At 44.0% G+C, this 25,101-nt stretch overlaps 1 protein-coding gene across 4 annotated transcripts in view; it reads right to left on the bottom strand.

Annotated features, from left to right (window-relative positions):
* reln (reelin) overlaps window positions 1–25,101 on the bottom strand; it is a 91,323-nt gene that overhangs the window by 11,079 nt on the left and 55,143 nt on the right. For all 4 annotated transcript variants that reach the window (XM_088996563.1, XM_088996564.1, XM_088996561.1 and 1 more), the window contains exons 12-60: window positions 24,282–24,433; window positions 24,082–24,197; window positions 20,699–20,907; window positions 20,134–20,262; window positions 19,951–20,060; window positions 19,727–19,793; window positions 19,365–19,598; window positions 18,126–18,287; window positions 17,493–17,729; window positions 17,206–17,398; window positions 16,953–17,065; window positions 15,817–15,954; window positions 15,549–15,735; window positions 15,068–15,273; window positions 14,823–14,994; window positions 14,005–14,211; window positions 13,658–13,893; window positions 12,871–13,028; window positions 12,572–12,779; window positions 12,407–12,483; window positions 12,125–12,283; window positions 11,846–12,040; window positions 11,052–11,325; window positions 10,821–10,961; window positions 10,559–10,736; window positions 10,399–10,483; window positions 10,153–10,335; window positions 9,758–9,926; window positions 9,493–9,598; window positions 9,157–9,383; window positions 8,845–9,068; window positions 8,621–8,771; window positions 8,260–8,518; window positions 7,914–8,163; window positions 7,649–7,817; window positions 7,349–7,489; window positions 6,391–6,568; window positions 6,126–6,319; window positions 5,763–6,013; window positions 5,521–5,675; window positions 4,005–4,219; window positions 3,620–3,797; window positions 2,192–2,367; window positions 1,920–2,026; window positions 1,602–1,844; window positions 1,354–1,529; window positions 1,203–1,276; window positions 973–1,134; window positions 508–665 (exon numbers count right to left, since the gene is read on the bottom strand). In XM_088996563.1, the coding sequence (XP_088852689.1) occupies window positions 508–665; window positions 973–1,134; window positions 1,203–1,276; window positions 1,354–1,529; window positions 1,602–1,844; window positions 1,920–2,026; window positions 2,192–2,367; window positions 3,620–3,797; window positions 4,005–4,219; window positions 5,521–5,675; window positions 5,763–6,013; window positions 6,126–6,319; window positions 6,391–6,568; window positions 7,349–7,489; window positions 7,649–7,817; window positions 7,914–8,163; window positions 8,260–8,518; window positions 8,621–8,771; window positions 8,845–9,068; window positions 9,157–9,383; window positions 9,493–9,598; window positions 9,758–9,926; window positions 10,153–10,335; window positions 10,399–10,483; window positions 10,559–10,736; window positions 10,821–10,961; window positions 11,052–11,325; window positions 11,846–12,040; window positions 12,125–12,283; window positions 12,407–12,483; window positions 12,572–12,779; window positions 12,871–13,028; window positions 13,658–13,893; window positions 14,005–14,211; window positions 14,823–14,994; window positions 15,068–15,273; window positions 15,549–15,735; window positions 15,817–15,954; window positions 16,953–17,065; window positions 17,206–17,398; window positions 17,493–17,729; window positions 18,126–18,287; window positions 19,365–19,598; window positions 19,727–19,793; window positions 19,951–20,060; window positions 20,134–20,262; window positions 20,699–20,907; window positions 24,082–24,197; window positions 24,282–24,433 (8,489 nt within the window). The remainder of the gene's footprint in view (window positions 1–507; window positions 666–972; window positions 1,135–1,202; window positions 1,277–1,353; window positions 1,530–1,601; window positions 1,845–1,919; window positions 2,027–2,191; window positions 2,368–3,619; window positions 3,798–4,004; window positions 4,220–5,520; window positions 5,676–5,762; window positions 6,014–6,125; window positions 6,320–6,390; window positions 6,569–7,348; window positions 7,490–7,648; window positions 7,818–7,913; window positions 8,164–8,259; window positions 8,519–8,620; window positions 8,772–8,844; window positions 9,069–9,156; window positions 9,384–9,492; window positions 9,599–9,757; window positions 9,927–10,152; window positions 10,336–10,398; window positions 10,484–10,558; window positions 10,737–10,820; window positions 10,962–11,051; window positions 11,326–11,845; window positions 12,041–12,124; window positions 12,284–12,406; window positions 12,484–12,571; window positions 12,780–12,870; window positions 13,029–13,657; window positions 13,894–14,004; window positions 14,212–14,822; window positions 14,995–15,067; window positions 15,274–15,548; window positions 15,736–15,816; window positions 15,955–16,952; window positions 17,066–17,205; window positions 17,399–17,492; window positions 17,730–18,125; window positions 18,288–19,364; window positions 19,599–19,726; window positions 19,794–19,950; window positions 20,061–20,133; window positions 20,263–20,698; window positions 20,908–24,081; window positions 24,198–24,281; window positions 24,434–25,101) is intronic.

Below are 25,101 nucleotides of genomic sequence, written 5' to 3'. Positions count from 1 at the left end.
TGACGCTACAAAATGTAAAAGTACATTTGCCCGTGTGACTGTAAAGTGTACTTGAGAGTTTTGAAAGGTGCTTAGAAATTGAACGCACATTAAACGTGGAAAGAAGGATTCACGCGGCTTGTACCAGAGGACGCAATGCAAACATTGCAGTGTGGAAAATGACGAAGAGTGTATGGACAAACAACCAACTGGAGCAAAATCAGCAGCAAGGGATATTTACGATAAATAAAGCAAGGGAGCATTTGTGGTAGGTACATCCTTAACAAAAACAATCCTTAATACTTTGCAATAATGTTTTTTTTGTGACTGTCTTATTGGGTTTTGAGTTGTGAAATATGAGGCAGGGAATTTTATGGCCGGGCGGGCAACTTTTGAGAGTTGTCTGCCCTGGTGTCCGCTAACTTTTTGCCATGAGTTTCAGACACTGGCAGTAACCTGGACTCCGGCGTATTACTAGGCTTTTCTGGTTTCAGAAGTTGGCAGGTACAGTATGTGTTTTTGACCCACCGTGATAACCCTCATCACAGATGCAGACCACTCCACTTGTGCAGTAGCCGCGTCCGCTGCAGATTCCTGGGCAGGCTTCGCCGATGTAAACGCGGTCTACTCCCCAGCTTTGACGCTCCCCTGATCCCTCCTTTTGAATCCAGCGGAACTGAGTCGCCCTGGAAATAGACAACACACCACAAAGGGCGGAACAAAAATACATTGTTGACGTGTTAAAATACAATTGCACCAGAAGAAAAATGAATTATGGCTGCATGGCATGGCTTCTAAAAAAAGTAAATAACATCTAATTTGTTTCAGAAAAATCAGATTTGTAATATTATTTACGGATCTGGACAATGACGTTATTCAAATCAGGCATTATTTATTTCCATTCTGGGACAATATTGACAGTTTCTATATGCTACTGTAACTCCTCCCTGTTTGCAGCCATTTTGTTCAGCGGATTCAATTGTCCAGCGTTACCCTGAAGAGATGTGGTCAGGCAGTTGAACAGTGACTCGAGTCCATGTTGAGCTGTTGACCGGACTGAAAATGGTGGACTCGTGGAACTGGAAGGGAGAGCATCCCACGTTGTTGACTGAAGAGGGCAGGCACTCAGACTGTACCAACTGCCACGAGTCAGACCTGAAAGAGTCGTGTGACAAATGTTCAATTCCACATCAAACATGGTCATTGCTATGTCGCAGGTCTACCTTGCATCCTTCCTGTACTGCAGCAGGACAGAATGATGGTCCTGGCATGTGTCTGCCTCACAGCCAACCACTATCTAAAACAGTGAGACGATCAACATCAAACGAAATCAAGATAAGAGTTGATTCTAGAAATTTTGAATTGCTTTAATACCATGAACTGTAAAATATATCCCGGCTGCACTATAAGTTCTCGAGTGGCGAGGATGTTATGTGTCTGGTCTTGGTTCTTGTTAGGCCAGTAAAGGTGGAATGAGGGATTACCACAGAAGCCCGCAGTTCGCACGGCATTTGGGTAGAAGCTCCAACTTTCCTCATGAGAAACACCTTCTAGAAAACAAGATCAAACATCAAGGAGGATGCTTTGTTCTTGACCAATGCACTTTTTTTTCATAGACTTACCATCGTCAAAAGTGTCAAGCAGACTTGACGGATTGATGTCTGACCCGCCTACTAGGACGTTGTCTATGGCCCATTGGGCACGTTCCAGGCTGGGAGAGGCCAAGCCAGAGTAAACAGTAAAAGGTTGCCACCAACGAAGACGAGTGGCGTTGGTCAGGGCTCCCTCTGGTAGGACAATGTAATCTCTCCTTACAGACACGTATTTGAGATAGTCCATCTCATGCAGTAGGATCCACGACACACCTGAGGAGCATACGGACAGGTTTGTAGAGCAGGAGGCAAAAAGGTGACAGCGATATAACGTGTTTTAAAGCGCACCTCCATCGGTAGAGTAGTCTAACAGCACTCCTTCTTTTCGACATGTTGGGCGGTGGCACATGGACATGTTATTTTCACTTCCAATTCTGGCCCAGTATTCTACAAACCTATGGCCACAGAACAGATCGCGACAGTTTAACACAGAGTCGAGGTGTGTATGAGAAATGTGACTGTGAAATTAAGCGGAACAATAGCATGTTAGGACATGTTTGTAAGCTTGTGCACTTGTCAGAAACAAATAAACTTGCAATGTGTTTTGACCAAATACTAACTTAGCTCCCCGAAGGTCCAGGTCAGCAGTAACAGCTTGTCTGGCGTCAGCTCCTCCAAAATACAGGGCGGTACCCTCAACCAACACACCACAGTCCGTGCAAGGTCGACCTCCCTCAAGAACGTGCCACTGAGGCCCGGCCGCTCCTTCCCAGTCAAAACGTTCCTTCAAAAATGCCTATGACAAAAGGATTTCTTCAAAGCCAGTATTTCTGAAAAAATTTCATCACATATTGTTGTTTTTGGACATTCCACACATAACTATTTGAGACGAATGTCAAAGTCAGCTTTATTGTCAAATATGCTAATATGCATGACATACAGCACAGATGAAATTACTGTCCTCTCTGACCCAGCGTGCAAGGCACTTATAATGACTTTAACAAACATAATAAACACAAAAACGGCAATTTGCCGGGAGAGAAATGGGATCAGTCAAAGTATACTTTTTGGAAAACTGCAGATCATAGTCAATATTGACTTGTTTATGGGTTTTTATGATCTGGTGACCAGTTATACATGTGACATGTGGAACTCATATTATCTTAACTCATTCACTGCCAGACAATGTGCAAATATGTGTCCACTGCAGTGCCAGGGTTTTTATCATTTTCACTAAAATTGCAGGACCCACAAAAGATTGTGTTTTAGGACTACACAAACATTCAATGCAGCGTAAGAAACCTTAAACGCTCGTATCATCAGGAAAAAAATAATTAATTCCCAAGTTATATGCGTCTGGAGTTAGCTGAGCTTGAAATAAGGGTGACAAAAGGTTTGTGTGACAAAAGGTTTGTGTCGAGCTTATTTGGTTCTAGAGTTATCTGCAGTGAAATTAGGGTCAGCTATACAAAAGGCCAATGCTGCCCCCTCGTGAGAGGGAAAAACATGAGGTCTGAGGCCAGAGGTCTGACCTCACAAAACCTCAAGAAATTCACGCCATGCTTTTTAATTCACGAATAAATTCGGTAATGGCATGAATGAGTTAAACACACAAGAAAATACTATTCAGAAAGACAATTCCCATTTAAATTCTGTATTAAAATGATTTAAATGTAATACTATAATCTTTGAGATTGTGCTTTTTGGGTTTCTTTAAAATGTAATCATTGGAATTAGAACAAAAAACAATACTCAGAAAGTATTTTAGGCTGCCTATATTTGACAAACTTTTTTGGAAATGAACTACCAAAATAAATGGTACTGTATGTTACTTATACTGTACTATATTCTTCTCAATTGAGATGTACCTATATACTCAAGCAAACATGTCTTCAAGAGGGAACGTTACCTTTCGTTGTATTATTAAGTATTGTGGCATTGTGTCAGTATTTTTGTCGCCATCCATCTGATTTCATGCATTAGGATTTTCAGAAGAATGCAATGTTCTTATTTTGATAAGTGGAAGCATTTGAAAAGCAAGATGCTACCTTCAACGCTGCACTGGCATAGCAGTTAGGTCCGGTGAATCCTGGCTCACAAAGGCAGCGCTGATCCAAACAGTCGCCATGTCCACCGCAATGGCTTTCACAAGCCGGCCCGACATAAAAGTTCTCCACACCCCACTGAACGTCTGAGTGCTGCTGGTAGAACCTGAAGCGCACTGAACTACAGGACAGGAGAAGCAGGCTGAATCCTTTGGGTCGCTTAGGGAGCTTAGTTGAACAACATGCATCTGGCTTTTCCAAGATTTAGTTGACAAAAGTTTAAATAATTGATGTTGGAACAATAAATAGATCTTTGAATAATGTAGCTCATGCGTGGCGGTGAATGAAATATTAAGAGCGCTGCATGTTTAGTAATATCTTGACCTACGTGCCAGCGAGGCCGTCGGGCAGGGGATAGACAGCTCGCTTCCATCCCTCTGCGGGGAAGAAGACCGACGGCTGCGAGATGTGTCCACCGCAACGGGGATCAGCAGGCAAACACTGAGGAACCAGGTATTTCCACGTCACACCGTAGTCTGCGGAGTACTGAACGTGGACCTGTCTGTGCGCAGCACGATCTGGCAACACGCAGCCCACCGCAATCTGTAGGACACAAGTTTGAAATGTTGTTGCTGCAACATGAGTGATTGGTGCCGGGAAGTGAAAATGCACAAAGCAGCTGTAATGTATGGTACACTTGAGCAAAGACATGATACCTATCCATTTTCTATTGCGCTTGTCGTAATTAGAGTCATGTGTTTAGCAAGAGGCCAACTCAGCGGACTTTGGGTGAGAGGTGGGGTACAGAGTTGTCAATCTGACTGCCATGCATGTTTTTGGAATGTGGGACGACCCGGAAGACATGCAAATTGCACACAGGGAAACCGGAGCTGGAATTAAACCCGGTCTCATCGCTTCACTGAGAGGCAGATGTGCTAACCACTGGGTCGCCAGGCTGCCAGAATTGTTTCCATTTTGGTGATGTTCAAATTTTGAGTAACCGAGCATGTGTTGCGGGCCACGAACGACCCACTTCAGTTTTTTTTAATTTGGCCCTTCAAAGTCCAGCAATTTTTGTTGCAATAAAGTATGTTCTGCCTATTTGAATTAGAGTAAAGTCTCATTATATCGATATTCAAGGGAGTCCGAAAAAATATCGATATAACCGGGACTATCGATATATCCGACCCTGTTTGCATGTAATTTTCTCCGTGCGTGCATAGAAATAGTATCGATATAACCGGGACTATCGATATATCCGATATCGATATAACGAGACTTTACTGTATTGCATATCATATTTTATATATAAAAAAATAAATATTTTAAGTTGACATTTCATGAATGTCTATTTATTTAAGATAGTGTGAAATAATTGATAATATACAAGGGTGTTAGACATTCATTATTTTTTTATAAATGAGGTTTTGATTACCGTATTTTCCGGTGTGTAAGGCTCACCGGAGTATTGGGCGCACCCCCAATGAATGGTATATTTTCAAACTTTTTCCATATAAAAGGTGCACCTTCAATGAATGAAAAAGGTTTTCCAAATACTGTATAAGGAACACCACATTATCAGGTGCTACAGTGGAGGCGGGGCTTACTGGCTGCTGACAGTAGTTGCGAGACCTGGTGTGACTCAATATTACTTCACATATAAGGTGCATCTGCGTATAGGGCGCTTGGGCATCTTTTGAACAAAATTAAGGCTTTTGGGTGCGCCACATACACCGGAAAATACGGTATCTTGTTTTTGTTAATTGATTGCAATCAAATTATTATCACACTCCTAAAAGGACAGCGTGTAGTTTAAAAAAATAATCAATTCTACATAAAGGTAAACAGAAGTGTGGCAGACCCTTTCGCAAAGTAAGCGGGTGTATTTTTTGCTCACGAATCACCTTGAACTGCATGACCCAACCCTTTTCAGGGATTATATCATGCGTGACAGCATAAACCTCTCTTCCATCATCATTTCCACATGCCATCACACCATCGGGGGAACTGCAGAAACGCTGCACTGAGCAGTCCTCGGAGAACAACCAATGGTCACTCACTGATAACAAAACAAAAAAAAACTGCCATTAGTCTTTTCTTATTAGTTAGAATGAAGCTTTGAGTTCTTCAACACAGTGTGCTGTACCGATTGGAGTTTCCTTGAGCTCGCCCAGCTCACTGTTTGGTTCTGAGGTTTCGTCAGCAGGAGTTCTCTCGTGGTTCGGCAGTGCCACACCTCCGAAAGTGTCCGAAATCTGCACCCGCAAGTCTGAACCCGCGATGAGGACGTTATCCAAAGCCCAGTCACTCTGGTCCACTCCGTCGTGCTGCGGCTGCCACCAACGCACGCGCGCACCTTCTTGTCGGGCAGCAGGAGGCAGCAGAACATTCACAAACCTGAACGCATGATATCAAATACAGTACTGTACTTTTAAAACAAAGTAGCAAATTGCTAAATATGGGTATTGTAGCTCCATTTATTGAAATCATTTGCTATAAAGGCACTCACCCAGGCTTTGTGTACAGATCATAGAAAATCTCCGTCAGCAGATGCCAGTGGATTCCTCCATTCAAGCTGTACTCCAGGAGCACACCCTGGTTACGGTTGCTAGGAGGGATCATGCAGCCATACATAAAGTAGAATTGGATGAATTCGGCGTTGGTTAGGTTGAGGTCCACTGTTACCAACTGACGACTGCAACTCTGTAGAGGCACAGAAAAAGCAATATTGGTGTGAAATGAAGAAAACCAACATCGAGATGGAAAATACTTACACCACTAAAGTGCAGAGCGGATCCAGATGCCACGGCTCCACACACGGTGCTGAGTTTACCACCAGTGAGTGTGTGCCAGTGACCAAGAGAAGGAGCCCGACTGAAGCTGTCCTTCAACTGGGAGGGGAGCTTAGCTACCGGCTCGTCACAGTAGTCACCACCCCACTGTGGGTCACACCTGATTTGGATATGAGTGATTCATCAAGATGGAGGAAATTATAACAATTTGAAAAAAAATCAGTCAATTCCTGACATTGAGGCTTCTGATACAAAGCAAATCAAATGTCAGCAAGAGCCTCTCGAGCTCTGACATTTATCACGGGTACGTTTGGCTATTGTGTGCAGGTACATATTGAGCATGAGTTGTAGGGGGTCATGCGCACTTGAGTTATTCATGTGCTTCCCCTCTAAAAAGGTACTCTGGCTTCCTGCCACATCTTAAAAAACATACACCAGAGGCCTTTTCATTGTCCCTAGGAGTGATTCTGAGCAGGAATGGTAGCTTGTGTATGTGTGCCCTGTTATTGACTGGCAACCTAATCACTCCTGTAACCTGCCTACTGCTGGGATAGACTGTAGCACACCCTGTTGTGGATAAAACATGCTCAGAAAATGGATGGTACAATTTTTAGAGCATCTTTAATCGATTAAGCCAGGGATGTGCACAATTTTAATGTGTCTATTTGTGTTGTTGCTGTGTATACATCCCAGATCAGTGTGTTTTGATGACACGTTCAGATTGGTGTCAAGCCAAATCTGTGCTTTCCATTGGATGCATATCAAACTTTTATTCACATTTAGGACAGGCCTGATACGATCTGAACATATCTCATTCCATGCATCCCTCCCCCCTACCCCTATACATTGTATTGAGTTTTGATGGCGAAATATCTGAATTGCGCCATTTATACCATGCAGTGTAAATCCATCATCAGCAACACAGTGGTGTGTTACTTACACACAGGTGCTCTGTTGACAACTTCCATGTCCAGAACACATATCTGGACAGCCATCTCCAATATAGAGGTTATCCAGGGCCCAGGTCTGCTGCTTGTCAAACGGTGCCTGCTGAAACCAACGGAATCTTGTTGCTGGAGACCTACAAACATAAGGGTGGGATTGAAAGAGGAGGTGAAAGACATGCCTCCAGTAGGTGTCAGTATATGCATTGTGCAAAACAGCATCTTGAAAATGGCACCAATGAAGAGACAATCTGGGAATCCAGCAGCAGCTATACACTCAAAGCAACAGCGCTGACCTTGCATATGATGGGATACGTAGAGTCACCCGACCCCATTTGTTGTATGTATCAGAAACGAGCAGCCTCTGCAAGGTGTAGGAGGAGCAGTCAGGGCTTGTCGGTAAACAATCTCTAACAACAGGTTGCCAGGTCAGACCTAAATCCAGAGAGTACTCCAGCTCCACATCTAAAAACACATTCAAGAAACAGAAACATGTCATATATATTTCAGGCTTATTTTTTCAGCCAAAAAGTGTTCTTATCTACACATTTTTTTGCCTACAGTAGCAGGAGTTGGTTACAGAGCAGGATGCAGAAAAGTCAAACTGGATGAAGGCATCCTGTCCCAAACTGATATCAGTCGTGACTGCGTAGCGGGTGTTGGATTTCTCTATGAAAGCAAAAGCGGGTCCATCCGAACCACAAACTGGCATTCTAGTTCCTCCTGGGTGGAGAAGCCATGAGCGTGCATCGATCGAGGAGAAATCATCTTCCAGTGGTCCCCAGCCGCTGGCGCTACCACCAACTACTACCTGATGTTTGAAGAAAGTTAAAATACATGAAATGTAAATATATGTTTGGTTGATTGAGTCAGACCCATTGATGGTCCTCTTCTTGCCACACAGTACCTGATCGATCACCCATGGGCTATAAAACTGTCCACTCTCAGAGGGCTGCCACCAGCGCAGGCGAGTGGAAGAAGTGCGAGCGCGCAGTGGAATCCCTAGGGCGACCAGGCGAGCCTGGTTACTGCTGTTACTGAAGAGAAATTCCTGGAGGAGACCCCACGTGAGACCTCCATTCAGGGAGTATTGCAGCAGAACTGGCTGAGAGCGAGGGTCCGGCGCTGCCTTACCGCAGCCGAGACGGAGGAAGAACTGAACAAACCTGGTGCCATTGAGAGTCCTGATTACAATCCTTCCAAATTCTGTACATCGATTTCCAAGTAACAAAATGGCGATATTGCAAGACAAAGAATGCTAACAATACCTGGCATTAGACAAGTCCAATTCGTTAGTGACCAACATACGCAGTCCTTCTTCACTGAAGAACAGATGGTTCCCACTGGACATAATACCACATTTTCTGGATGGTTTGCCACCACTCAGCTGTTTAAAAAGATCCACATCCACTGCTCCGTCTAAATACAATACAAACATTTTTTTAATGTTACAAAATCACAACATGACTCATTAGATATTGTTGCATTGTACCTTCAAAGTCTTCTTTGAGGAGGTCGGGGTTAGGGATATCTGGCACAGAACAGTCACTTCCAGAGTAGCCGGGGTCACACATACAATGTGTGCCCCCGACACAAGCTCCATGGCCACTGCACATGTCCTGACACTGAGGGCCAATATAGACATTGTCGAGAGCCCATGTAGGAGGAGCGGAACCAGTTGAAAAGAAGCCCTGATACCAACGGAACCTTACAGATCTGTAGGGACAAAGTATGAGGACAAATAGTAGATGGAAAGTGGAGACAGATATATAAAAAAAACTGGTGATGATGTGCTGGTGCTCACCCGCAGAGACGCAGTTTACCAAACTGTATGACCTCTCGCCTCCAGCCCTGTGTGGTGCCCGGGAAATAGACACTGGCCGGGTGGAGCTCGGTCGAGCATAGCGAAGACGGCTGTGGCCCACCTGCACAAAGCGGCACCAAAAGGTGCCATGTTGCACCAAAGTCCCTGGAAAACTCAAGTCGCACCGGATGGGCTGAAGAGCTTTCAGCCGTGCAGCCGACATTTATCTGTGGAGAAAACAAGACTTCAGCCCGAATTGCCCTCGGTGATTCATGCCTTCATTGGATGTGCTGATTGTTACTTTAGTGAAAGACGTCATCAAGACTGTTTGTGTACCTCAAATTGGATGATTGTGTTCTCATTCACATCAATGTCCCTGGTGGTGATGGAGTGTTCCCCCAGCTCGCTGGAGACAAACACCATAGCTGACTCATCCTCCTCTCTGGAACACAGACACACAAACCAAATGAGTAGTCAAGGTTAAAAACATCCATTTTGGAGATCATATCACCCTTGGGTTCACTGATTACTGATCAAAAATAGCAATATGCAAAATGAGACATTGTCTTTGTAAACATTCAAGGTGAAACACTTTTCTTACAAGCCAGTCTTCTGGTAGGGGCAATAGAGGCCGGTATTGCCCCCTGGATAGAATAGCCAGTTGGACTCATTTGGGCCCTCTTCAAAGCTGTCTCTAACCACGACAGGGTTATGCAAGGAGCTACCATCAATGATGAGATCATCTATCACCCACACCTCCTCCTTCTTACCTGATGGACAAGAAGACATTGCTATGATAAAACATGAAACAAATTAACGCTCAGGTGCCTCTCAGGCGTTTTTCACACGCATACCTATAATATTTGAAAATATTGAATGCATATTGACATGAAATTTGAACTGATGCCACATGAGGATCCCAGGTGGATTCAATTGGTTTGAGTTCAGTGGCTCTGTTTTCAAAGGGGATTTGGGATTCCTAATGTGTCTCCTCACCACTGTTATAAGGCTGCCAGAGTCTGAAGCGAGTGGCATTGGTCTGAGCGCTGGCGGGCAGCGGCAAGTGGAGGAACAGAGTGTCTGTGGAAGCTGGGAAATAAAATTCATCCAACAGTAGCCAGCTGATACCCCCATTTACAGAGTATTGCAGCAGCACTGAGTGGGAGCGCTCAGGTACACCTACGGAAAAAAAACCAACATTACAAATTAACATGAAACAAACAAGACAAAACAATCAAATACCTTTTGTGATGAACTTGAAGGAGAACTGTATGTAGAGAGTGTTGGTACAATCCAGATCCCTTGACACTATCATACGCAGACCATCCTACAAAGACGGAAAACATTTTTAGGTGCCTTTCAACAGTAAAAACTGGAATACTGACTTTGTAGACGGGCATACCCCTTTAAAGATGAGGGCGGTTCCAGATTTAAGGGGATCCCCACTCAGAGTTCCTCTCTCGGCTCCATATACCTCAGGCCATGTCTCCTGCTGCAGGTGGTCATTAAAATCTTCCCTCAAAACAGACGGGAGGGACACCGAGGGAACGCAGTGTGCACCCTCATAACCTTTGTCACACCTTAGACGGGATAAGAATGTCTCAACATAAATGTAGCGACATAGAGTGAGCACTTAACTAACTTAGCATTCTTCTCTGACTTACACACAGCATCCATTGTCACACAGACCATGTCCAGAGCACATCCAAGGGCAACCGGGGGCAAGCAATACATTATCCAGAGCCCAACCTTCAGCACCTGGAGTAAAATGGGTTTGGATCCAACGGAATCGTGTCCTTGGAGAACTGAGGTACCAGAAGCCAGAAAACAATATAAACAAATATAATGTACTGGTGAAAAAGGAGTTGTAAAAACAGTTTGTGTGTAGTGCATACTTAGCAGCACTAGGCAGGTACACAGTTATCCTTCTCCAGTGTTTGTGCTGTGTCGACGTATAAATGGAGCTCTGAGTGTAAGCAGCACAACCGATCGCTGGAGGAACACACTCCGGGGTAATCAGGGACCAATGACGTCCACAGTCTGTGGAATATTCGAGGCGCACACCGTGGGAAAAGGAGGTGGACTTGCTGCAGCCCATACTCAGCTCAAACTGCAGGAAGGAAGAACCTGAAACCTCAAAGTCCCAGCTCTCTGCATACCTCGGCTTCTCTGCAAAGCATGGAAACATCAACTTGCATATCTTGTAGATGGAAGAATTTTGTTCATATAGTGAACAAATTCCTAAGGGCATCTGCATACTCAGGTAAATAAAGAAAGCAAGAAGTCTGACCGACTGCAGCTGTTTTTCAAAACTGGAAACTGCTATCAAAGGTGACATACAATGCTTCCTGGGTACTCGCAGGGTCTTTGTGTGTGTAGATGTTGTCAAATAACTCATGCTGTGCACTTCGGAAGAATAAGTACACTTTGAAAGCATTATTTACAGAAAGTAAATGCGCTCACAGCTTGGTGCGCTCATAAAAAAAGGCAGGATGTTCAATCAAGTTTGGCCTCATTTATAATGTGCCATTCATGGTGCCACAGTAAATGGGTGATTTGGTTTCAGCCTGTTGTGAGTTATGCTGCTCTCAAGGCATTGGACTACTGTTCTCTCACTCTGCTGTATAAATAGAAAATGGAAATGGAAAGTCCTCTGAATGCATGTGTGGAGTTTGTTTGTGTGACTCACTATCGATGGCTTCCGAGTTGAAAGTTAGAGCCGTGTCCAGAGATAAACAGTCCACAGTCACCTCCCCACCTTGAACGCGGTACCAGTTGTGCCTCAGAGGTGTGGTGCCATCATATTTGTCATGAAAACCAGTTCTGGAGCTGTCGTTCATACCAATTAGGACATCATCAAGAGCCCACTGGGCTGAGTGTTTCCCTGAATACATGACAGGAAAAAAAATGCAATAAATAAAAGAAAAAAAGAGAGTAGTTTTAGTATGAGTGTAACAATTGCACTAACCTTGTTGGGGCTGCCACCAGCGAAACACTGTGTAAGAGAATTTGGCATGTGGTGGTAATTCAATGGTCACCACTTGAGGCTCCAAGAAAGAGCTGAAGTCCAGTTCCCGCAGGAATTGCCACTGGACGCCATTGTTGGTGGAAAACTGTACAAGAACACCTAAGGAGAAATATAAATGAAAAAAGTACATCATAATAGAAAAACGCAAATGACAGACAATTTTCATTATAGATGTGGTCTATAATGAATACAATGCGAAGTCTTGGGATTATAGCAGGATACCTTCATTGCGTGAGCGTGGCCTGGTGCAAGTGGGTCCCAAACTTTTACTGCCTATTCTAATGTAGAATTGCACCAACCTGTTCACATGAGAAGATTTGAAATTATGCTCTCACATGGAGTGAGTTGGCTCAAAAACCTGAATGACCAAGAGTGGAATCCACCCACCGAGTGTTGGTAGTGTCCAGGGGCACTGTGCGAGCCTCCCTCCTTCCAGGGCTGCTAAAGTAAAGTGCCTTGCCCTCACTGATGATTCCACAACCACCTCCTATTTGGCCTCCACTTAGGCTCTGCCAAAGTGGACTTAGTTTGCCCTCAAAACCCTCACTCAGCTCAATGGGACCTGCTACAGATGGAACACAGCTATCCTGCTCCACTATGGGGGAAAAAAATCAAAAATAAGAACTCAGGTTTACTACATAAAGTCACTAACGATTCCACTTTGCTGTTTCAATCAGTCCTCATACCTGTGTATCCCATGTCACAGAAGCAGACTCCGGAAATGCAATCACCATGTCCGCCACAGTGATTCGGACATGGCTCAGAGATGTACACTCCATCCAGTGCAAAAGCTGGAGCATCTCTGTAAATGCTGCTCTCTTGGAACCAGCGGAACCGTGTTTTACTGGAGGAATGGAAACAACGCATAATAAGACGCATTCATCAAGATAACAGCAATATGCATAGCCTGTCAAAACTATATGAAATGGGAAGCAGCAGAGGTGGGACCGGTGCAGACTGGATTAAAAAGGCCATCCTCAAACTGTTCTATTGTCAATAATGTCTTGGTAAATTGAAAATGAATGGTCACTTGAGGGCCGAGATGAACGATTTATTGATTCATGACACGATTCAAAGCACATCAAGGTTTCTGTGGATGTAGTATATGTGTGAAAAGTTACCTATAAGTACACCATGGAACAGGGTTAAACCAAATGTTTGCGTTCAAGGGCCACATTTGATTTATAAAAAATGTTATGAGACATTATGATTAATTCTCTTTCCCTAATTGTATTTTTTAGAATTAGCAATACATTATTTTGTGAAACAAATACGTGTGTAAATTTGATTACGTTAGTAATACATTCAGTTATTTGTAAAAATAAATTTTTGAACTAATGTTCTTGTTAAAAGCTAAATGGGAAAAGTTGTGCAAAAATTATACCAGGACTCTTGACAATGTAAAACCTTCTCGGGGGCATACGTAGGGAACACCGACAAAAGATCCCAGTGGACACCTGTTACCATAGCTACCTGGCTGCAACATTGCGTGCAATGACCACGGTGACCCTGCTCCACTCTTCATAGTCCCCGGTGTTGTACACGGTGGGTTCTCGAAGCTCACGCCCACTGCCTTCGCAGTTACCAGCTCCCGGGGATCCAGGGTAACAACCCTCCTTAACCAAGGCCCAAGTGCGACCTGCATCATGAGAGTACTGCAGCAGGATGGGGGCAGACACGCTGAATTCTGGCTCACATCCTATGTTTAACTACAAAGGGGAAACAAAATGAACGATAAACAGTTAACAGCATTGTACAAACAAACCAGTCTCGGCAAGATGGGCTCGAAATGTGAGTATGTTTACTTTCCGAAGTTTCACCTTAAACTGGAGAGTGTAGCCAGGACGCAGGGCAAGGTCCCTGGTGACTGCCACCCTGTCCCCATCGGAGCGCCCGAACACCATGGAAGATGCGGTCGGAGCACAGAAGCTGCCGTTGCCGTCTCTCTCCATGCCTTCGTTACCCAGCATCAGCCACACACTCATCTGGTTCAGTGGGTAGTCGAAGGCAGGTTTCTCATAGAAGTTCTACCAGATGAGGTTTAGTTGTTAGTAGAAACATGTCATGATAAGAAAAAAATTCTGTGCACGTCTTTTTTCCACGTATTGTTACAGGATGGATTGAAGAAATCCACTCCTTTTTGACTCATTCACTGCCATACATGCAAGAATGTGTCCACTCCAGTGCCAAGGTTTTTGTCATTGTCACTTGAATTCCAGGACCCACAGAATTTTGAGTTATAGGACTCCATAAACATTCAATACAGTGTAAGAAACCGTCGACTCCCTTCTTTCATCAGAAAAAAATAATTAATTCCTAAATTATATAGGTCTGGAGTTAGATGAGCTTTAAATTGGGGCGGTTGTGCAAAATACAATGCAATATATACATATTGGTTTATATAGCGCTTTAATAACCGCTAAAGCTGGAACAAAGCCCTAACATGGAAAAAGGGAAATGCTGCCCCTTGTGGAGGGGGAAAAATATTGCCAGAGGTCTGCCAAGCGCTTTATCGACACCCAAGCAAGGAAAAACAAAACCCGAACAAATTCGCGAATGGCGTTCTACATCATGTCTTCAATTCCTGAATAAATTCGTGAATGGCAGTGAATGAGTTGATACAAATGTAGTCATGCACCTGTGGCAAAGTAGGGCTGGCTATGGGTATGATGTGCTTCTCTCTCTCAGACAAAATGATGACATCATCTAATGCCCATTGGTCATAGCCCTCCCCAGAGTGAAGAGGCTGCCACCAGCGAAATCTAGTGCAGGGTGTTTTTGAGGCCAAAGGAAGCTCATAGTGGACAAAACTGTTCAGGAAAAGATTTACATTATTGGTTTGAAATGACCAGTTATGTTAAGCCTAAGCGCCGCTGATCTCACCGAGGCTTGGTAAAGTCTGCAAAGTACATCTCGGCAATGAGGCCCCAGGTGATGCCTCCATCGTTGCTATACTGGAGTAATACTCCCTCCTCCCTGCTGTCAGCCTGGTTGCAATCTACCCAGTCTCCACCCACACGCAGGTAGAACTGCACAAATTCCGCCCATTCTGTGTCCAGGTCCCAACTCACCAGCTGCCGCAGGCCAGCCTGATGTCAAACAAAAATTTACAATGACACATGATTGTTTGGAACCACGGAACATTTAAAAACAGAAAAAGTTTTCCTTTTAAAGTGAGTGTGCATAGAAATTCAAATGCATTCTTGATTACAAATAGCATCTCTTTGAAAAAAACAAAAGAGGAACCGAGTATGTTGGAACTGTATTCCAAACATCCAACCACTTCTAAATAAGCTATAGTTCATATTTATTTAAACATTTGAAAGTGGTCGACAATATGCTAAGGTGATTCCTTACTGCCTACCTTACTGAAGTACAGGGAGGAACCAGATGAAACAACCCCACATCCGACATCGGGGTTGACCACCTCTCCGCCTATCACTTCTTGCCAAGTGGACAGCAATGCATCTTGGGACTCAAAGTCTGAGAGGACACTGGACGAGAGCGGGGAGGAGGGCAAGCAGTCTGTCCCAGAGAAATTGTCATCACACCTGTCAAAGAAGTGTTTCATTTGTATCAAAAATACAGTATAAAAAAAATGTATCTCAATTTTAGTGACTTCCAACGCTGACCTGCAGTGCCCGTGGTCACACCAGCCGTGCCCGTGGCACACGTTTGGACATTGTTGGCCAATATAAATGTCATCTAAGGCCCACTCATCTTGCTCTCCATAGTGATTTTGGATCCATCGGAAGCGTGTTGCACTGGACCTGAACACAAATGGTACAAACATATGCTTCACATGACACAAAAATTCTACATTTGCTCGAGAAACTGTCTAATATCAATTACATCAATATGTATTCCTGGAATTATTCTTTGCAGCAGAACATAGAAAAGGATAAATATTGTGCTTGCTTGTGCACCTGCTCAACCATGACAAATGACCCTATAATAACCTCAGACTGACTATTGACCACGACTGTTTTATGAGAGCCGTGACCCGGTTGACCTGTCACCACAGTGCAGGAGATTAGAGGATGCTTCTCTATAAGTCCTAAGTAAGAATGGTTTGAAGGTCAGAGTGTTCTGCGTACTGCTTCATGTGTGTTGATGTACGTGCAACCTATAGCTGATGGCGCAGGCAATCATCATATGTCGGAAGAGATGACAGATTCATAATGCGTTTGGCAATGGCAACTGTGCGAATAATGGAATGCTTTGCGGGCTAGAAGTTATATACAGGGTCAAAGGAGGCTCTCGTGTCATGTTATTAACCCCTACAAATATATTCTGATCCTTTTTTTGTAATCTCCAATTGATTGAGGCACCCTAATGGGACAAGCTGAAAGGCCCAAAAAACAAATCGAATGAATCGAATACCGATGGCACTAAAAAGTATAACAAGAGGAGATACTGTAATAGCATTTAGTGTGACTTCATAAAAAGGAGATGTGACCAATGAAACAAACACATCGAGAGGCTGAGTTCTGTTAAAAAGAACTGCCATGTTTTGCTAGGTTAACAGAAAAATAACCTTGTTGATGCAGCGACATAACCTTGAAAGACGGCATTCGGCAGAATTGAGAGTTTCATTATCTTTTGTATATTTACCAATATTGATTGTAAAAGAAGTGAATGAAGAGTAAATTGGGATAAATACAAATATAATGTAGATGTATTTTCTCGGAGTAAGCAGGAAGTACTGTTACTTCAACATCTACTATTAATATTAGTAGTGTGTGACGTTCACACAGAGTTGAGTTACCATGTCTTCTGAGGCAGAGACAGAGTAATGCGTCTCCATTTTGTGAACTCTGATGGGTGGTACACGCTGGGAGCCGTAAACTCAGAGCAGCTTGGCATGCCGGGTAGACAAGCCTAAATGATAGAGAACGAGAGATGAGAAGAGAGGACACGACTATTCTTAAGAGTAATGTAATTTTCTAAACAACCTTAATGGGCTTCATGAGAGAAACCCATTATTATGAATATAATATATAACATATATATTTCCTTACCTCTTTCACTAGGTGCCAAGTGAGGCCGTGATTGGTGGAGAACTCCAGGCGGACCTGAGTGTCAATGTGAGGGGACGACTCCCGACCGCAGCCCATAACCAACGAAAACTCCAGACTGTAGGAGGCGCCAATTTGCATTGATTGAGTCTCCACATAGCGATTACTGGAACCAGAGCTGGGCTCACCAGAGAAACTGGATGCAAACATGAAAGAAAACCCATAACTTTTATAAGCCTTTTTTGGGCGAGGGAGCCAGGAGGTGATATCAGTAAAAAACCCTGACCCACCTGAGCGTCCAATCATGTTGGCAGTAGGGCTGGACATGACCAAGGTAAAAACCAAGACTCTGTGTAACATCCAACACGTTGCTGAAGTCCAGACTTATTGTGTTGAACAGTACGGACGTCATGCTGATCTCATCCACCGCCCAGACATCGTGACCGCGCCCAGAATGGTAAGGCTGCCACCAGCGGAACTGCACACCAAACTTTCGAGAACCAGCTGGGAGCTCAACAGACACAATCCTAGCCAAAGGAAAAATAGTTAGTTGTAATTCTCAATATTTTCTTTCTTGGGAATGAGCCATGGTGACAACACTTATGAAAGGAATATTAATCACAATATTCGCAAGGAGCCATACTAATTCCACATATATTTGGGGTTCATGGTTCTTGCTGTTTTTATATTGAAGTAAGAGCCTCAACTTGTCTGTTTGTTTCCACTACATGCAGCAGTCAGACACACTTCCCCTTGTCTGGCAGTTTCAGTGCCCTATTTTGTCTTCATTGTAAACATAGATGGCACTAACTGCCTCTATGAGTCCCGGTAGACCACACAGTAAGCACACCATCGGTACTGCGGATATGAGTGCTAATAAAGTCTTTGCTTCCCACTGAGATGCTAAACACATACACACACACCTTGGCTCATGGAATCCTTGGTAAGCGTAGTGCTGCAACAGAGTCCAGGTTATGCCGTTGTCTGTGGAGTAATGCAACAGGACACCCTCTCCTGCCTGATCTGGAGCTGGGCAGGAACTCAGGGTACTTCGGCTGCCGAGTCGGAGGGTGAACTGGAGGTATCTGTACAGATGAGAAGATGCAACACTGGAATAAAAAAAATACAAATCGTGACAAAGTCAAGTTGCTGAATGAAAGGAAAGTAAAAAGCTTTTCAAGATGGAGTGTGCTCAGGGAAGATGAGGCGGTTACAGAAAAAACAAGTCAGAGATTGTGGGGGGCATCAAAATGATGGATGAGATGAAGACTTAAATTAACCCGATGTTGAAAAAAAAATCACGTTGATTATTTTGTGGGTCATTTTTACCCGTATGTTAACATCCGCACAAAACAGTTATTTGACTGTTTCGTGTTTCTGAGATGTTATAAACATAACTTGAAAAGAGAGACAACATATTTTCTATCCCATTGGGATATTTTAGAACTGCTTTGAAGAAAAGAAAAATAAAGGATATCCAGTGCTTTAGTCAACACAAAAACGGAAACGGGCGAAATTGACCCGTAACATAATATGACGGTTAAAGGAACGATAGTGAAGCCAAATGGAAAGTGTCCAAGTTCATACGAGTGCACCCACGGTTAGTGTGAATATTTATGTGAGGCTCAAGTTCCCATTTAAGCAGAGATAATAGTCCTGCTATGAGGTATAATTTAGTATAATATCTAATCTTCACTGTAAAGCCAACAATCCTTCACCTCTCCGTCCTTGGCTGATCTGGTCTTTCATGAGCAGAGTTGATTGTTCTTTTAGCCAGCTGCTTACTCAGTGAGTCACAAAATTGGCATTAAAAATGGTCATCAGGTGGCACAGAAGAGAGCCGCAACAGGGATAATCAATCTAACACAGATGCCGTTTCTGACTTCATCATGATCAAACGTTTTTGCTCATCCTTTCCTGGCCGCCCTCTCAACCGAAGTCCATCCTGTCATCACAATCTTTCTCCCCATCCCCCACTGTGCACAATAAATATGACTGAAAGACGGTGTGACGGGAGAGTGGATGCCGAATGGCGCGAGCATCTGTTGGATCAATCACAAGTGAAAACAACCGAGAAATTAGGTGTCCTGTAGTGCTCGTGCAGAGAATTGTTCCTCCTCGGAGGAGGCCTGTGTAATACCGAGAGCCGATTCATCAGTTACCTGGCCTGAGAGCTGTCCAGCGGTGCAGTGACCAGGTGTCTCCTGCTATCCCTGTTGAAGACCAGCGCCTTGCCGCTCGCCAGAACCCCGCAGCCAAAGCTGACCTCCGCTCCTCGGAGGGAGGAGAAGCTGTGGTAGGAGGAAAGGCGTGGGCTGGAGAAACCCTCGGACAGGAAAGCTGGGAAAGTCTGGGAGGCAAGCTCACAGGCTGGACCGCTGAAACCTGGGTCACATCTGAGTACAAACAGTTTCAATCAATGAAGACAAATTAATAAATATAATACATTTTTCAAGATGGTAACACAAGGCTTGATGTCGGTAATGGGATGCAACATTTTGTCCTTTAGACAGCAAGGTCTTACTTGCAGCCTGTGCGGGAACAATGTCCTCTTCCAGAGCAGAAGCGCAGACAGGATGGACCAATATAAACTGAAGAACACACATGGACATTGAAAGACCCAGAATTGTATCAGAAGACATGAATTAATGTTTTGTGATTGTTACCATAAAAGGAAATCGAAAAGCTTGTCATGTTTTTTTTAAAACATTTGTGGGAAACAATACGTAATGTGCATTTAATTCTGACCATTGTCAATGGCCCACATGTTTCCCAATCCGATGCCAGACTGTTTCCAGCGAAAGCGGGTGGTCTCTGTCAGGGCCGCATTGGGCAGAGGGATCGAAATTCTAGTCCATCTGCGGAAATCCAAAACAAGGTTCAAGATAATGCATTTCGCACTGTACGTGGAGTCTGTGTGGTGAGTCATACCCGCTGTAGTTGTCAGAGGAGTAAATAGTGCTGTGAGGTAGGTGAGGTCCTGCACAAAGCTCCGGTAGACACTCAGTGTGGAGCAGAGACCAAGAAAGACCATGATTGGTGGAAAACTCAAGACTGACACTGAAACATTCGGAAACATAGTGGCAGTTATCCCATGATGATTGACATATACTATGTGTCTCCACAACATTGCATTTATTGTAGGTCTCAATGTAACAACAGTTGGATAATTTCTCACCGGGTACTTTCTTTACATATCAAAATACAGTAATTGCTGCTAAAGCGTCATTTATTAAAAGTAAGACAGTGTTGGATCACTGCAGTGACCAGATTTAAAATAACTGACTGAATAAAAATACTTTCATACATATGTGATTTTGCCAAAAGCCACATTTATTTCCATTTTCCTCCCTCTCATCATAAGCAAAGAAACAACTGCTAAAGTACAGTTAGGTTGTATTTCACTACATTTGTATTTAATATTTTAGACCTTCTTTGGGTTGGTTGTACTTAGTGTAAAACCAATATTCAAGCGTGTTTTCCAGATGGCCCCCACCTGTTGGCGGGCTGGTAGGAGCCGCAGCCGAGGTTGATGGAGAACTGAACAACATGCGTGTATGTGCCAGGCATCACGGGCAGCAACTGCATAAAGTCCACGGCCCACACATGGCGGTTGGCCCCGCCGTGCGAGTGCTGCTCCAAGCAGAATTGGGTGACTGGTGTTTGCAGCTCAGATGGCAGTGCCACTGAAACCACTGCCGGGGTCTAAGAGGGAAGATATGGAGGGAATGATGAGGAGTCAGAGTTACGAGAAGTGATTAGGAAATTATTCATTTTGGAATGTCGAGGTTGACTCCTGTGGGGGCAGTATACAACCAAGTTTTAAATGTTGGAGACAATCATGATGTTGGGGCTCAACTGGTAAAATTAGTTAAGGTTTCATCCTGATTCAAACGACAATAGAAAAACCACCTCAAGGTCAGACATTATAGTCTATTTATAGTTAGTACCGTAATACATTTCGTGATGTAACGATGCGACCAATTTATGCATTTTTTTTCGAATGGCCCCCCAGTGGCGCTCGAGCACTAAAGGTAAGAGAGAGACGGCGAATATTTGTTTGCGTATATGAATATACGCAAGTTGAATGTAACTTCGCGTGTGAATCGTGCATTTAAAGTGGGCCATTAAGTTGAATGAGAGGTTTGGATGACCAGCGGAGATAAATCTTTTACCAAAACTGTCCGTATATGAAGAGCAACTTTTGCCAGTGGATCCTGAGAGTGTGGAGCAATATATAAAAAAAAATCAACCATTACCAACAGGTTTAAAAAAGCCGCTCTGCAGCGAGACGGAGCGGACAGCACAAGCTCGGGAGTGACTTTACCTCAGGAAGTGACACTTAATGCCACAACGAAAGAGAGAATGAGCGCGTGTGGGGCTAGGAACACGTGACGCTATTCCAATCCGACACGCAGGAGAAAGACTTCAGTGCACAGGAGCAAGTCGAGAACGGCTCTTAGGGACTTGCTATGTATTTGTAACCAGCCCTGTTAGTGAGTGCGAATGTGTTTCTTCCATGTCTCAGTGACTTGGTATGTTTTTGTACCCAGATCTGTTAGCGAGTGCTAACGTTTTGCTGTTGTGTTACTGCTGTGTCTCTGTGACTTTTACCGGCATGTTTTTAGATCCAGCCGTCTTCGGGCTGTGTTACTACCGTCATACTTGTTGTGTTGCTAACGCGTAACAGGCACTGTTTGGAAGAAAAGTTCAGGTATACCATTTAAACTTTTTCTGTGTATCGTCTTTCTTTATAAACATACGGCCTATAGACAGGTGTCGTTTATGTATGTACAAAATGCTTTTTCCTTTAAAAATGTACTGGGTGAGGTTTATAACAGATGCACTCTTTAGTCTGGAAATTACAGTACATATTTATACAGTGAGACCTTGGCTTACGAACTCAATTGGTTCCCAGATAGAGGGCGATGAGGGCGTTCCCAGATAAGAAAAGTGTGTATCCCAATTTTTTTTCCCATAGGAAACCATTAAAATCAGTATCAGAATCAGAATCATCTTTATTGCCAAGTATGTAGAACACACAAGGAATTTGTTTCCGGTAGAACACACTGCACTAGTATCATCATCAAAAAAATGCTAAGTGGCACTATACAGTTCCATTTGGGCTACTGTTGAAAGAGTTCAAAGAATTCAAAGAGTTAATGGCTTGAAGGAAGAAGCTGTTTAAATGTCCGCTGGATTTGGTGCGCATGGATCGGTAGCGCCTGCCTGAGGGGAGTAGCTGGAAAAGGTGGTGGGCAGGGTGCGGAGGGTCCAGTAGGATGTTTCGAGCCGTAGTTTGGATTCTTGCAGTGTGCAAGTCCTCAAGAGTGGGTAGTGAGAATAATCCATTCCCAGTTCTCCATAAAATAGAATTTTCAACTAAATAAGCCTTAAAACTACACACATCATAACTTATTCTATGTATAATAAATGCACTATTGTATTGTAATGAAAGAAATACACTGCACTGTATAATAAAGTAACTTTATTTACATTTGTGATGGTCGTTGATGGCTCTTAATTGACACCTGTTGCTTTCTGACTTGTAAGATCTTATGAAACCGAGGCATCACATTATCATTCATCTTGTTGATGATTTTCATAGCCTTTTTTGGATGGAAATGTTCAATAAATCCTGCACATCAACTCCTGGATGGCCTGCTTCTGCTTCTCCTCTTGAAGGCATATCAAATCCTCTGTGTTGAGGACCTCATTATGCTCAGCAACAAGCTCCTCGATGTCATCTGCATCCACTTCAAGTCCCGTAGGTGCTGGCAGAGATTTTATTCCAACAAAAGGCGCGAGTCCGATGATTCCACGGACGCGGAATAAAACGCGACAAAAGAAGGCGGGCGGGGCGATCCATCCAGCACATTTGCGATCCTGGAAAGCACCAAACTTACTCCATCGCTGCTAACAATCACCTCGGCAAAGCAAACTCTTGAACTTGCCAGCACAAGACACAGTGAGGCGTCGTAATCATGTCACTAGTGAGGTCACAGCGACTCGTTGAAATGTCCCAGTATCGGTGATGAGGGGATCAACACGCACACCACGCACATTCACAATCCCGGAAAGCACCAAACTTACGCGATCGCGGCTAACAATCACCTCGGGCAAAGCAAACTGTTGCACTTGCCAGCACAAGACACAGCGAGGTACGATACATTGTAATCATGTCACTGGTGAGGTGACAGCGACTCATTGAAATGAAATGAAATTGAAGTGTCTTCTTCGGCTGGCGGAGGTCGCGAGCTGTCAACTCACACATGACAATTTTGGTGTCACTAGTCACGTGAAAGCATAGACTAAATAACGCCTTTGTGTAAAGCTTTTAGGCGAAGGATGGTAGCAATGGTGAACGGTACCGGGTTCTTTATTAGTAGAATGGTCGTAGAAAGTTACTCTCAGGGAAGTGACACACAGCGTGAGAGATGTGTCAGGCTGAGATTCACATGACAGCCGCGGTGTGCACATGTGACGCCACAAACACACACCTCGTTCGTGTTTCTCAATGATCTCCTTCTTCTCCTCAACGGTGATTATTAGGGGATCATCTTCATTTCCTAATAGTAAAATTATCTGCAAAAAGCTCCTCGGAGGCGATCAACGTGTGAATTCAGAGAGAGGGGGTGTGGAAAGGTGTGCCGGCTGGAGAGCTGTTCGGTCGTGTGCTTTCGCCGAAGATCCGAAGATCACTCCGCCAGATCCAAAGATCACTCCGCCAGCCGTGGTGGGTGTGTATCACGAAAAGTAGTGCCTATTTCAAGGTTTAATTTTCATAAATTTGACGTTCGTAAATCGAAAGGTTCGCAAGGTAAGGTGTTCGTAAGCTGTGGTTTCACTGTATATGGTATATTTGTGGATGTATCTCACCCTGTAAGAAGAATGTGGAAGGGTTTCAAGGACAACATGTTCTCTCCTGCCTTCCGACCTTCCAAACAGAATTACATCGTGCTCATGTGAGTCCCCAGGATCACACTCACCACCACCTGAGGAAGAGTGTTACTTTCAGTCACATGTATGGAGCGTTACATGTAAAGCTCCATGACATAATCAATGCTTATTTTCAGTACCCATAGAGAAGTGGAAGCGCAGGTTTCCATATGAGGTGCTGTCGATATAGGGCGTGCACATTCTCCTTCGACCGTCCATCTCAAACACCAACGCCGAGCCCGATTCGATCTCGCCACACTGTGTCCCGTATACGGCTCCTTGTATGTCCCAGCTGAGGGAAAACAATACAAACGGACAGTTAGGTGAGGATAATTGGACAGTAGGAAAATCTGTGAATCTTTGTTTGTCATGGAATGCAGCATGTAAATCACCTGGATGATAGCATATAGCACATGTGTACAGTGGAGGAAGGAAGGATCCTCATTAGCACTGACACAAGTAAACTCAGTGTGTCAAACCTCTCTCGGATGTCTTTCTGCCTTTACAAAAATGTTAAGAATTTCATGCGGGTTGGTGTGTGTGTGTGTGTGTCGCTGTCACAGTCACCATGTTGAGGTAATTACAAATAGTGGTGGGTATCATTACAATAAAAATTCTGCCTGCACAGCCGACGCACAAGGCATCCCATGACACCTGACATCCCGTGACACCTGATGCTTACGACAAGCCCGGCATCATGTGTCATGATAGCATGCAGCATGATGGTGGAAAGTCCCACTTAGTGTCACGCTTGCCTCAATGATGGAAAAAGAAAAAAGCAAACCTCGATAATTGTTGTCCGCAAGTAACACATCAATCATCTGTATTTTCTCTCTGCTAAATTAGTGAAGGGCCATTGGCAGTTGTCGTCTACTGGACGGTGTTGAGTTCGTGTACGCACAACGCATCTCTCTGCGAACTGATGGGCTGCTGTGTGTGACGCAGTCATAGCATGGCCTA

This window comes from Hippocampus bargibanti, linkage group LG05, assembly GCF_051943395.1.
Source record: "Hippocampus bargibanti isolate YZ-2025 linkage group LG05, ASM5194339v1, whole genome shotgun sequence".
NCBI classification, from domain to species: Eukaryota; Metazoa; Chordata; class Actinopteri; order Syngnathiformes; family Syngnathidae; genus Hippocampus; species Hippocampus bargibanti.
Note: the sequence above shows the minus strand (reverse complement) of the source record. Positions and strands in the feature narration are given on the sequence as shown.